General features: G+C 49.7%; 2 protein-coding genes across 2 annotated transcripts in view; both read right to left on the bottom strand.

Moving 5' to 3' along the window:
• Positions 1 to 1,848: 1,848 nt before the first annotated feature.
• The window catches only part of DUPD1 (dual specificity phosphatase and pro isomerase domain containing 1), a 34,888-nt gene continuing 24,623 nt past the window's right edge, over positions 1,849 to 12,113 (bottom strand). Inside the window, exon 4 of the mRNA XM_014538356.1 lies at positions 1,849 to 2,650. Coding sequence (XP_014393842.1) covers positions 2,405 to 2,650 — 246 coding nt within the window. The 3' untranslated portion in view covers positions 1,849 to 2,404. The remainder of the gene's footprint in view (positions 2,651 to 12,113) is intronic.
• Positions 8,626 to 9,026, bottom strand: LOC102247052 (60S ribosomal protein L36a). Its single transcript, XM_005864651.2, has one exon. The coding sequence runs from the start codon at positions 9,002 to 9,004 to the stop codon at positions 8,684 to 8,686; it is 321 nt and encodes a 106-aa protein (XP_005864713.1). The 5' UTR covers positions 9,005 to 9,026; the 3' UTR covers positions 8,626 to 8,683.

Raw genomic sequence — 12,113 nt, 5'->3', positions numbered from 1 at the left:
TGGCCTCCACAGAGAGGCCGTCTTCACCACCCCGTTTAAAGTGGGTTTCTCCCCGATCCTGTCCCTGGCTGGTCACCTTACTCCTCTCTCTCTCATGGCACCTGATCACAGCATGCAGTTTTGTTTTTACTTGTGGCCTCTGAACCCCACTTTTTGGCAGGTGGTAGGTTCGCAAATACTTATTGACTGCATGAATATTTTACTTCTGTAGACTTGAAACGCTTCTGCAAAAACTTCTGATCCTCCTTTCTTCTACCTCTAGCTCCCAGGAACCATCTTGACGAGACCAGACTCCAACGTTAAAGTTCTCTGCTGTCCTCAGCAGGACTCGGCCCCCGAGAGGTGGGGCATGTAGGAAGGTGCAGGGACCCAAGAACACCAGCAGTGGGACTCAGGGGTCCCATACTTTCCGCATATGGACTCACTGAAAAGTATATATTTTATTAAAGTGGAAATGCTGAATTCTCTCTGGACAAGGAATAGACCAGACCGAGGAGGTAAATGAGTTTCCAGGGAATTATGAGGCTCCTGTGATGGAAAAGTCTAGGTAGGGGCCACTATGATCATAGAGTCCTTTTTGGTGTCTCTTTTCCAAGAGCCTGTGTATAGCTCCCCTCACACCCCAATCTGGGTCATTATGAGGACCTGATTCCTCTTAGGCCAGTGGTCGGCAAACTGTGGCTCGCGAGCCACATGCGGCTCTTTGGCCCCTTGAGTGTGGCTCTTCCTAAGCCTTAGGAGTACCCTAATTAAGTTAATAACAATGTACCTACCTATATAGTTTGTTTAAAAAAAATTGGCTCTCAAAAGAAATTTCAATCGTTGTACTGTTGATATTTGGCTCTGTTGGCTAATGAGTTTGCCGACCACTGTCTTAGGCCAACGTCACGCAACCAGAGCAGACCCTGGGCAGTTCCAGGAAGGCTAACCAGCCACCGAGCCCAGGCCACAAGTCCTTCCCTCTGGTACAAAGCAGGGCAGCTCGCCAGAGCTCACAGGGTTACCCTTGGGTAGCTTTGCACATTGTCCTTCCTCCATCAAGAACTTCCTCTTTCATTCTGCTGAAAACCACAACCAGATTGGAGAACTGGGCCCCTTTTCACATTTCCCCCACGGCCTTTATCACACTCGGCTCTCTCTAGGCAGCTGGGCTTCCATCTCTCTCTTTGGGTTCTGTCTGGTTTATGGTGCCTGGTTCCAGATGCCATCTCTACCTGCTGGGTGCCTGCTGCTGTTCTCTTCTCCAGAATGAAAATCTGAGAGTGATGGTGACTGGCTTAACCCTCCAGGAAGGGAACTCACCACCTGAACCTTCATGCCTGTGCTCCCATTCCAGAGCAAACACATTTGCAAATACTTCCTGGTGTGACTGAACAAAAATCAAAATGAAAGGGGCTTGCCCTAACTGGTTTGGCTCAGTGGATAGAGCATCGGCCTGCGGACTGAAGGGTCCCAGGTTCGATTCCAGTCAAGGCCATGTACCTTGGTTGCGGGCACATCCCCAGTAGGGAGTGTGCAGGAGGCAGCTGAATCGATGTTTTTCTCTCTCATCGATATTTCTAACTCTCCCTCTCTGTAAAAAATCAATAAATTATATTTTTTAAAAAAATGAAAGGGGCTTCCTTGAGAAAAAATCAATAAAATATATTTTTTTTAAAAATGAAAGGGGCTTCCTTGATTTCTTGTTCCCTAAGAGTGTCTCCTCCCTCTTTTCCAAAATTGTAAAGTCAAACTCTTGTGCAAATTTACCACAGTTTATTGAATTTTTCTGGGTAGTGGCAGCTCTGGCTAAACATTTGAAGAGCCCTGGCTCCCTGAGGAAGGTGGGGGAGCCCAAAGCAGGGCCTCTGTACAGGGGCTCAGGATCCCCTCCCCTAAACCCCCACCAAGTGAGCGGCAGCATCTCTAGGGGACCTGAGTCTAGGGATCCCGTGGAGAAGAGGATGCGGGAGGCAGTAAGGACATACAGACACCTCAGAAGGGGACTCACTCCCGGGCACGTTCTGTGGTTAGAAAATATATTTCTATTTTAAAATTATTTTTTAAGAATGTGACTTTCAGACCAAGCCAAACATTTAATCACAGCACAATGCCTACACATTTTTAAGTCCTTTTCTTCTCCCATCTTACAAAAAATAAATAAAAAATACAGGCGCCTTTATGCAGAACGGTGTGTCCATCTGTAACCAATTCTGCTGGGAGGCCTGTCGGCCCCGTTCCTCTGGGAAGCCAAATACTGGAGTCCGGGAGGCAGCTCTGCATCCTCCCTGTTCATCGCATGCACCGGGAAGGTTCAGATGACTTGGAAGAAGTCAAGCTTTGGTTTCACGGTCCCTTCTCCAGAACAAACGGAGTCACGGACCAGAGCCCTATCAGCCTTCTCTCTCCCTTCCCAAGGGGGGCCCTACAGCTCCTTCTCACTGGCCTTGTCGCCGTCGTCGCTGTGCTGGGCCTGCTGCCTCTGCTGCACCAGCTCCTTGTCCAGTTCCCGGAGCTGCTTCAGAAAGCCCCAGTTGGGGAGGACGCAGCGGTTCTTGGCCACTTGTTGAATGGCGTCCACCAGGGTCATGTTCCTGTGGATCATCAGGTAGGCCAGGACCAGGGTCGCCGAGCGGCTGCGGCCCATGACGCAGTGAACCAGGATCTTATCTGAAATGGAGTGGGGACAAGAGGCAGCAAACGAGCTAGTCATCATGGCATTCTTCACCACCATGCACTCGGGGGGGCGGAGGGGGGGGAGCTAGTTTCACTTAAGAATATCCTTGATGGGCCGTACAAATTAATTTATCAAATTTCAGCCCTTGGTTACACTTCTTAATATTCTGTGTGATGAAATGGGAAGCACACATAGAGCACTTGGCCTGCATACCGAAGCGCGATAGTTATCGTGGGAGAAGCACCAGGGAGATCGAGTTGCAAGTTGAATTGGCCACTGTTTCATAAGACGCCTTTTTACTTAAAAGAATGGATGACAGGAAAACCATGGTCATTTAAACTTGGGTATTTGGCAGACTTTGGCTCAAAAGTGAACACAGTCAGTCTGCCACATCACAGAAAACAACGGATGGTCTTTATTGCCAGTGATAAAATGCAAGCTTTTGAGCAAATATTAAGAGTTTTGGAAAACTTGTATCTATCACTGTGAAGCTGACGGTTTCCCAATACTTTGAAGATTTTTGTTAGGATGAGTGATGAAGTTAACAAATGTGTTTTTGATAACGTCTAGTGGAAAGTGTCAACATTTGGAGGATCTGCATAACTGAGTAAACCAAATGACCAAATACAAGATATTACAGAATCATGCATAGGTAAAACGTCCATTCAAAGTTTAAGACAGACCAGTGGATTTTCATGTAACTGAGTATGAAGTTTATTGATACGGCTTCAGATTCCACATCACAGCTAGCCTTTAAGAAGCTATCATTTGCCCGGTCGGTGTGACTTGGGGGTTGAAAGCGTCGACCCATGAACCAAGAGGTCACCAATGTAGTTCCTGGTCCAAGCACATGCCTGGGTTGTGGGCTTGATCCCTAGTAGGGGATGTGCAAAAGGCAGCCAATTGATGTTTCTCTCTCATTGATGTTTCTATCTCTCTATCCCTCTCCCTCTCTCTCTAAAAAAATAAACAAAATCATATACTTTTTTTAAAAAGAAGCTATCATTTGTCAAGTGTGGGTGTAGTATCGAAGAAGAATACCCCCAAGTACCTGAAAAGGCGATTAGAGCATCCCTCCCTTCTCCAGCTACACTGCTGCTGAGTGAGGCTGGATTTTCTTCATCCACGCCAACCAAAACAATGTACCACAACAGATTGAATGCAGAAGCTAATCAGATTCCAACTGGATTCTAATAAGCCTCGCATTGAAGAGATTTGCAACATTATAAATTAATACCACTCTTCTCCCTAACTGTATTGGAAAATATAATTTTTCATAAAAATATGTTATGTTAATATCCAATGGTGTGTTTCATCCTTTTAAAATGAGTATTCAACTTTTCAGTTTTTCTTTCTAATAGGGTAAGTGCTGATAGATACAACCTGTGTAAACAAAACTCCCTTTGGCCACTGCCATGGCAGTGTCTGGGCCCCGCTGCGAAGCCTTGATGTGAAGCTGTTGCCTCTAGTGCTCCCGTAGTGAGCATCCACCGTGTTATTCCATCCTTAATACAGCCTTCAGGGTTCCAGTATCATCCTCCCTGCTTTACAGAGAGGGAAACGACTTGTCAGAGGTCACTCAGAAACCTGGTGCCAGCACTAGAAATAGTTCAAAACAACATGTTATTGAGGCCCTACTGTGTGCTGGACACTGGCCATCATGCTCTTGGGACAGAGAAAATGCTGAGATTAGGATCTCTGGCTGTACCCACTACTGCTAGGCCAGCGGCCACCCTCCCTGGTTGTGTGATCGCTCTGCTGGCGTCAAGCTGGCTGAGACAGCTTGAGCTGTGGGACCCCAGTGCTGTCCCTGTTCCTGAGTCTCGGGCCTGAGGCCTGGAAAGATGACCAAGAAGACATTCATGGACATCCCCGGGTCTCTGGAGCATCAGCAGGACATGAGAACAGCTTGGAAAGAACAGTTCTGAATGGACATGGCTCTCATGTGTCCCTCCCATCTTCCTCAGGGGACCATGTCCAGGACAGTGGGAATGGCCAGCAGCCATGGCAGCATGAGGACTCCAAGAGGGTTGAACCCCAGGCGCCAGGGTCCCCATCCCACACCCCCACCTGGTCAGAGAGGCCGGCACACCCTGCCTGACAGTAAGGACTCTACGGATGGCCTCTCCACACATCGCGGGGGCACGGAGAGGTGTTCCATGAAGAGCCATTCACTTTATCACCGTCCTTTTCCATGGATCCCCATAAGCTAACCCGGCGGCCTCCGGTCCCAGCCTTCATGGTGCTGAGCTACACAAGCCTGGCCTCACCGCCCCTGCCTTGTGCACCTTGGCCGGAAAGGAGGGCGAGAAGCAGGGCCACTCCCTTCCTGCGGGCCGGGTTTGGGGAACTGGCCCCGAGGGACGGCTGGAGTGGCATGTCTACCTCTGGCATCCTAATCCCCACACCCTGTTCCAGAGGCTGCTGGCCCCCCGCCAGCCGGCTGATAACTAAAGCGTTTCTTCCTCTCCTGGCAAAAAGGGTAATTCTTTCTGTCATGACTAAATGCTCCAAACAGACGAAAGCTGTAGTTCATTAAGCCTTTTGGGAGCCTGAAGTCTGCTGAGTGGGAGGAGGGGGTGGGAGAGGAAGGAGAGGGGGTTTGGTGGGGGTGCAGTGGGGGGGCAGGGTACTCAGCCCCAGCAGGAGCTCCTGGAACTAAATTTGTTTTTATGACGGTGCCATTAATGCCACCAGCCATGTGAGCTTGGTAGGTCCCCCTGGGGTCAAGGGCCTCCCCCAGTCCCTCAGGGCCCTGCTCCCTCTTTGCTCTGGGGCTTTGCTAAACACCACCCATTGGGGCCCAGCATGGGGTGGTGAGAAACTGCTGTTGGGAGGGAGAGAAGGCCAGGAAGGCTGGCCTGTTCCCAGCAGGGCCCTGGCCAGAGAGGGTAGGGGGCTCTCTGGGAGTTAGATACCAGCCGGGGTCAGGCCCTGGGTGGAGGCAGCGTTGTCAGGGTTTGGCATTTTCTGGGTCAGCAGCTTTCAAACCCTTTGGTGTGGCTCCCGGAAACACTATATAAAACTCATCGCTAACACGAACATAGCCTCAGCTCACGCCACATCTTCCAAGTATGTTGTTATGTATTTTTACTGTAGCCAATCCTCACAACCTGATGAGGTAGGTGAAAGACCGTCCCCGTTTTTCAGAGGAGGCAGCAAAGTGCAGAGAAGGGACTCCAAGTCGCACAGCTAGGAAGTGGCTGAAGTGTGTGTGGTTCAAACCCAGGCACCTGCCACCAGGGTTGAAGCTCTTAAACGCTAAGGGGGGGATCGGAATCACAAGTGTGTGTGTCAGATGAAAGTTTCACAAAGTAATACGCACTTTTCCCACGCACAATGCCTGCTGCTATTTTCTATTCTAATCTATTCCATTTTTTTAGAAAAGAAATGCTGGTTGTGCCCACACTATAGGTCACAATCTTAATGTTTGGAAAAAATGGTGATTTCAATGAAATATCTTAGGCCTTTACCAAAACTTGAATTCCCAAAAGTTGAATCTTATGAAGAAAACCCAAATCCAGAATCTCTGCAGCTTCCCAATAGCATAGTTCCCTTCTGACCAGGAGGTAGGCCTCTGTCACTCAAATCAGACATACAGGCCAAGCCCCCCAACCCCGCACACCCTCACTGCACCACCCGTACCCCCACCAGGTGTGCACTCCCTAAACACCTCCTGTCTGGCTTTAGGGGATGCCCTTTGCCTCTCTCTCGCTCAGAACTTGCCTCCTCAGTGGCGTGCAAAGCCAGAGTTCATACTTCTTCCCAAACCGGTCAGGCTCGAGGACGTCCTCGGAAAAAGGGGGGCACGGTGGGTTCTGAGCTGCCGAGGGGCAGGCCCGAGTGTGCCGCAGAGGGAAGACTCTCACATCACCTGAGAGTTGGCCCTGCCTACAGCTCAGAGGCACCAGGGATCCGCCTCCTGCTCAGATGCAGCCTTCCTTTACTGACTCACGCCCACCTTGGCCACAATGGCCTTTAAGGTGGTGTGAAAGCAGGCTGTGGACCGTCCGTTAAAGAAAAAGAAGGAAGGAAAGGAGAGCGGTGATACTAAGACCCGATCTTTAGAGCCTCCTGGTGTCTGCCCTGGGATTTTTCCGACAATTTCCTTAAATTAAAACCACCCCAAGTCGCTCGGAGGAGGCCGCGCCAGGAGCGGTGAAGGCAGCCCAAGTGGGGTCCCCATGGCAGGCTTTTGTCAGGACTTGTTTTTCTGATGAGGAATGACAGGTTCCGTTGTTTCAGATCCCATCACCAGCTGCCCTGCCTCACGTTCCATAATATTTGGTGACTTGTTACACAGCAAAGTCACCAGATGCTCAAAATAAGGGCGGAGGATTCTCCCGTGAGGCCTGAGTGACAGGCGTTCCCACCATGGGCCTCCCATGCGCTCCGTGGCCCCAGGCTCCTCCCTTGGCTCCTCTGGCCGCTGGGTCCCCAGCTCCTGGGGCGGGACACTGGCCTAGATGATCTCTAAGATTTTTCCTGGGGGACTGAGACTGCCTGCAGGGTTCTCTCAGAAAGAGCAATCTGGGAGGTCGGGTGGGAGTGGGCACCCTGGGCTGACTCCACAGCTCCACGAGCAGTGCTTTTCAAAAAGAGGGAGCGAGACGAGCTGTGGGCAGCAGAGGGAAGCCGTGTGCCCTTGGCAGACACTAGCCAAGGAAGAAGAGGAAAGATAAGAGGAAAGAGAGACGCCTTGCCTTTTGGCCAGACTGTCCATCAACACCTCTTACATCAAGAGTATAATAAGAAACATGCGCGTGGGCCTGGCTCTGACATGCTGTAGTCGTGTCCCTTGGTTTCCCAAAGCCCGACGAGGCACAGCCGCCCAGGGCACATGGCCGGCAGGTCGGGCCCAGGCACCGCCACTGCGGGGAGCTCGTGGCAATGCTGCTGCCCAGCTGGCCGGCCTTTTATTGTGTTACTGTGACTCCTGGGGGCACAGGTTACCCACTGACAGCCGTTGGGTTTCTTTTGTTTGGCCTTCGCAGCATTTTAAGAAATTTTCAATGTGTTGCCAACACTTAAAAATCGAGTGATTTTACATTAAATCCCAGATTGGAGACATTTCCTGAAAAGTCGGATCTACCACATTTGCGCTGGTTCTCACAAAACAAACACTGGCTGGGACTGGGCAGCAGCTGCCCCTTGGGAAGGGGTACGAGCTCTGCACTTAGCCACAAGCACCCCAACCGCACCCCACGGCTTACACACAGCTGCTTCGTTCACTCCTGCACACTGCCTGGTCCTGAGCGGGTAGGACTTTGAGCCTTCAACTCAAGGAAGTCTTTAAATATGTACGTGCACGGTCTTGGCCGGTGTGCCCAGTGGTTAGAGCATTGGCCCGCACACCAAAGGGTCACAGGTTCAATTACCGGTCAAGGGCACATACCTGGGCTGCAGGTTTGATCCCGGCCCCGGTCCTGGTGCATGTGGGAGGCAATCAATTGATGTTTTTCTCTCTCTCCCTTCTCCCTCCCTCCCTCTCTTACACTCTCTCTAAAAAAAAAAATCAATGGAAAAAATACCCTTGGGTGAGGATTAACAACAACAACAAAAAATGTAAGCGCACAAGGTACTGAGAAGGGAGCCCAGCCTCCCACCTGGCAATGCAGCCCTGTCCTGGTCCCCATCCCCAGCCAACAGTCTAGTCCCCACCCCTGCATACTCTCTGGCTTTGGTATATACTCCCCCCCCCCTTTTTTTTAAAGAGACTGTTTTTTGTTTTTGTTTTTAATGATGTTTTATTGATTTCAGAAAGGAAGGGAGAGGGAGAGATAGAAACATTAATGATGAGAGAGAATCATCGATCTGTTGCCTCCTGCACGCCCCACACTGAGGATGGAGCCCACAAGCCAGGCATGTGCCCTGACTGGGAATTGAACTGTGGCCTCCTGGTGCATAGGTTGACGCTCAACCACCGAGCCACACCAGATGGGCATATACTTTTCCCTCTTGACCCTTTCTTTTTTTTTTTGAACATACCATGATTTTATTGTCATATAATCAAACAAAATCTGAAGCTTAGAACTGGATCGCTTGACCCTTTCTCTTCTTATCTCCTCCCAATTCAAAATGCTTGCATCTCTTAATAGCCAGCATTCTCTTAGATCTGCAGTTAGGCTCAACGCATTCAAGCCTCAGCACAATCTTCTTTGTAGTTTTAGCCTTTTTTCGGAAAATCGGCTTAGTCTGCCCACCATAGCCACTTTGCTTCCTGTCATAACGCCGCTTTCCCTGTGCATACAGAGAATCCTTGCCCTTCTTGTACTGTGTTACTTTGTGGGGTTGATGCTTGCCGCACTTCTTACAGAAAGTTCGGCGGGTTTTAGGAACGTTCACCATGTCTGCGAGAGCTATCAGCAGGGAAAGGCTTAACCCTTTCTTTGCGAGGTGCTTTCGACCACCTGGTCTACCAGTCACTATCCACACCAGCCTGACCTCTCCACATCGAAGCTCTGTGATCTGCCCAGGCCTAAACAGGACTCGAGGGTCCCATGCTCTCCTGACTCCGCAGTGTGGGCAGACTCTAAACTCATGTGCCGGGAACCAAAAACAAGCTGTCGTATGAGCATATCATACTAGTTCAAAGTTGGAATGTCTTTTTTTCTTTGGGGATTGGAAACTTTATGATGATGATGTGCATGTGCTGGTGTGGCTGTGTGTTTCGCGGTGCACGACCTCTCTCTATCAAACACATCTGAGAGCCTGCTGCGCACCAGGTTCTGTGCTAAGCGCTTTATGTTGGTTACTGCGGAGCCTCATTATAATCTTTCAAGGTAAATATTTTTATCACCAGATGCAGAAACGAAGGCTCAGAGAAATCACATTGTTACTAAGCTGTGAATCTGAACCCGGCCCTGTCTTCTCCAAAGCCTGCCAGCCCCCCTTCGATTAAGGGGAAGGCCAAAGGTAGAGTCATGGCAAGTGAACTGAAGGATTGGGTGGTGGTACTGTAGCTTTTTGGTGTGTGTTTTTTCATGTCAAATATGTTTTCAGTTAGCTTCAAATATTCCGAGGCGAATTTTACCTCGTGGTGATGAGTCAGAGTCCGGTTGCTTTTTGATCCTCCTTGGAAACCCAGATTGTGCACAACACAAAAGGTGGCCCATAAATAGACTCATAAAAGAGTGACTTTGAAATGAAGCATCCCCGAATACAAGCACTTCAGTTCCATGAGTTTCTTTTTCATCATGACATTGCTGTGAACCAAAATAATGACCAATTGTTGGTGCCTATGGCTGGCTGTGGGGCCAGGTTCACCTTGGGACGGCCGTCAAGGCCTGGGACTGCAGCAGGCATGGCCCCGGCCCGGCCACAGGTTGCAAGTTCCTGAAGCAGGCCATTTGGTCAGGCAGTGAGCCTTGTGATCTCAACCTCTTGTGCTAAGAAAGCTTTCAGTACAGTAGTCCCCCCTTGTCCGTGGAGGATGTGTTCCCAAACCCCCAGTGGATGCCTGAAACCACAGATAGTTACTGAACCTAAGCAACTTCTTCAACTCTGCCGGAAATGTGGCAGCAGCTGTTTTATTGGCAGACGCAGCCTCTCCAGTAATTTTATTATTTTTCAGTCCAACCTACTCCTGAATCTGTGCAGCCATCCCTTACTTGTAGCAGGTTCACCTTGGGACGGCCGTCAAGGCCTGGGACTGCAGCAGGCATGGCCCCGGCCCGGCCACAGGTTGCAAGTTCCTGAAGCAGGCCATTTGGTCAGGCAGTGAGCCTTGTGATCTCAACCTCTTGTGCTAAGAAAGCTTTCAGTACAGTAGTCCCCCCTTGTCCGTGGAGGATGTGTTCCCAAGCCCCCAGGGGATGCCTGAAACCACAGATAGTTACTGAACCTAAGCAACTTCTTCAACTCTGCCAGAAATGTGGCAGCGGCTGTTTTATTGGCAGACACAGCTTCTCCAGTAATTTTATTATTTTTCAGTCCAACCTATTCCTGAATCTGTGCAACCATCCCTTACTTGTAGTAAATGGCATGGTGTCACTCATTTCAGGGGATCCCTTGCTGAAATCATTGTATAGGCTCCATGCTTTCTAGTGCAACAGGTTGCATCAATCACAACCCATTTTCTGTTCTGTCTTCCACCTACAAATTTAATGCTTTTTCTATCTTAATTAAGCTTGTCATGCGCTGTGGCCATAATTTTTGCAGTTTAAGGTGAGACAGCAAAACTAGCACAAATTTCTTTTTCCTTCTTCACAATTTCACGGATAGAAGATTCCTTTACAGTAAGATCTTAGCAACCTCAGCAAACAATTTTTTTCTTTCCTATTAATTCAAGAACTTTCACCTTTTCACTTACAGTTTCTCTTTGGTGTATCTGAATTGCCAGCATCACTACTCTTGCACTTTGGGGCCATTAAGTAACATAGGGGAACTTGAACTCAAGCACTGCGATACTGAGGCAGTCGATCTGATAACCGAGATGGCTACTAAGTGAGTAATGGGCAGGGAGCATGTACAGCGTGGATATGCTGAACAAAGGGATGATTCCTATCCCTGACAAGATGGATCAAGACACTGCGAGATTTCATTACGCTACGCAGAATGGCGTGCAATTTAAAACTTATGAATTGTTTATTTCTGGAAATTTTCATTTAATATGTTCAGACTGTGGTTGACTGGAGGTAACTGAAACTAGGGAAAGCGAAACTGCAAATGAGGAGGGGCTACTACTGTCACTGGTGACCCTAAATTATGTGATGGTCCCATAAAGGGTTGTGACACATGCGGCTGAAGTCAGAACACAGATTAGGGCGGTGAAGTCCCTCTGGCCTCTATGGAATGCCACCCTGCAGCCGTAACTGCATATTGTCTTACCTGATGCATTCCTAAAGTGTGCCCTTCTCTCCAAAATAGCCTGGTAGCCTTTCCCTGGATTAGGGCAGCTGAAACTGCAAGGACTAGCACTGTGCTTTCAAATTAACCCCGGGAAACTCGGCCATCACAGGTGCAAAGCTCAGTCTCAAATATAGTTTGCCACTTATAAAGGCTAGGTGGTCACTAGACTGAGTGTTACTGGACTTAGGGAGGGTCGGGTGGATGAGGGGGTAGGGAGGCTGTGGGCTTGGTTGGTTGGCGGGAGAATTTGCTGTCTTTCCACAGATTTTCCACTCAAGTCAGCTGCCTGAGGGTTTTCTGGCCTCGAACCTTTGACTATTCGTCGGGTTTGGGCACAGGCACAATTGCATCCCAGCTGTGAGGGTTCCCAGACCCCCCTCCTTTGGAAGGATGGAGGAGGTGCCTTAGGGAGGAGAGCTTCAGGCCAAAGGCCTCCCCTCTGAACCCTCCCCATGCCGATGCCATCAAAGCCTGAACTCCAAGAGCAGGCTTACAGCCTCCAGGGGCTCAGACCTTTCCAGCTCATCCACATGGAACCCCCGCAGGGTCGTCTTTGAGAGGGGAGCCGACTCCCAGAACATAGAACCCTCTTCCCACGGGGAGGGGG

This window comes from Myotis brandtii, unplaced genomic scaffold (genome assembly GCF_000412655.1).
Source record: "Myotis brandtii unplaced genomic scaffold, ASM41265v1 scaffold190, whole genome shotgun sequence".
Taxonomy (NCBI): domain Eukaryota; kingdom Metazoa; phylum Chordata; class Mammalia; order Chiroptera; family Vespertilionidae; genus Myotis; species Myotis brandtii.
The sequence above is the reverse complement of the archived record's forward strand: the minus strand, read 5'-3'. Positions and strand labels throughout refer to the sequence as shown.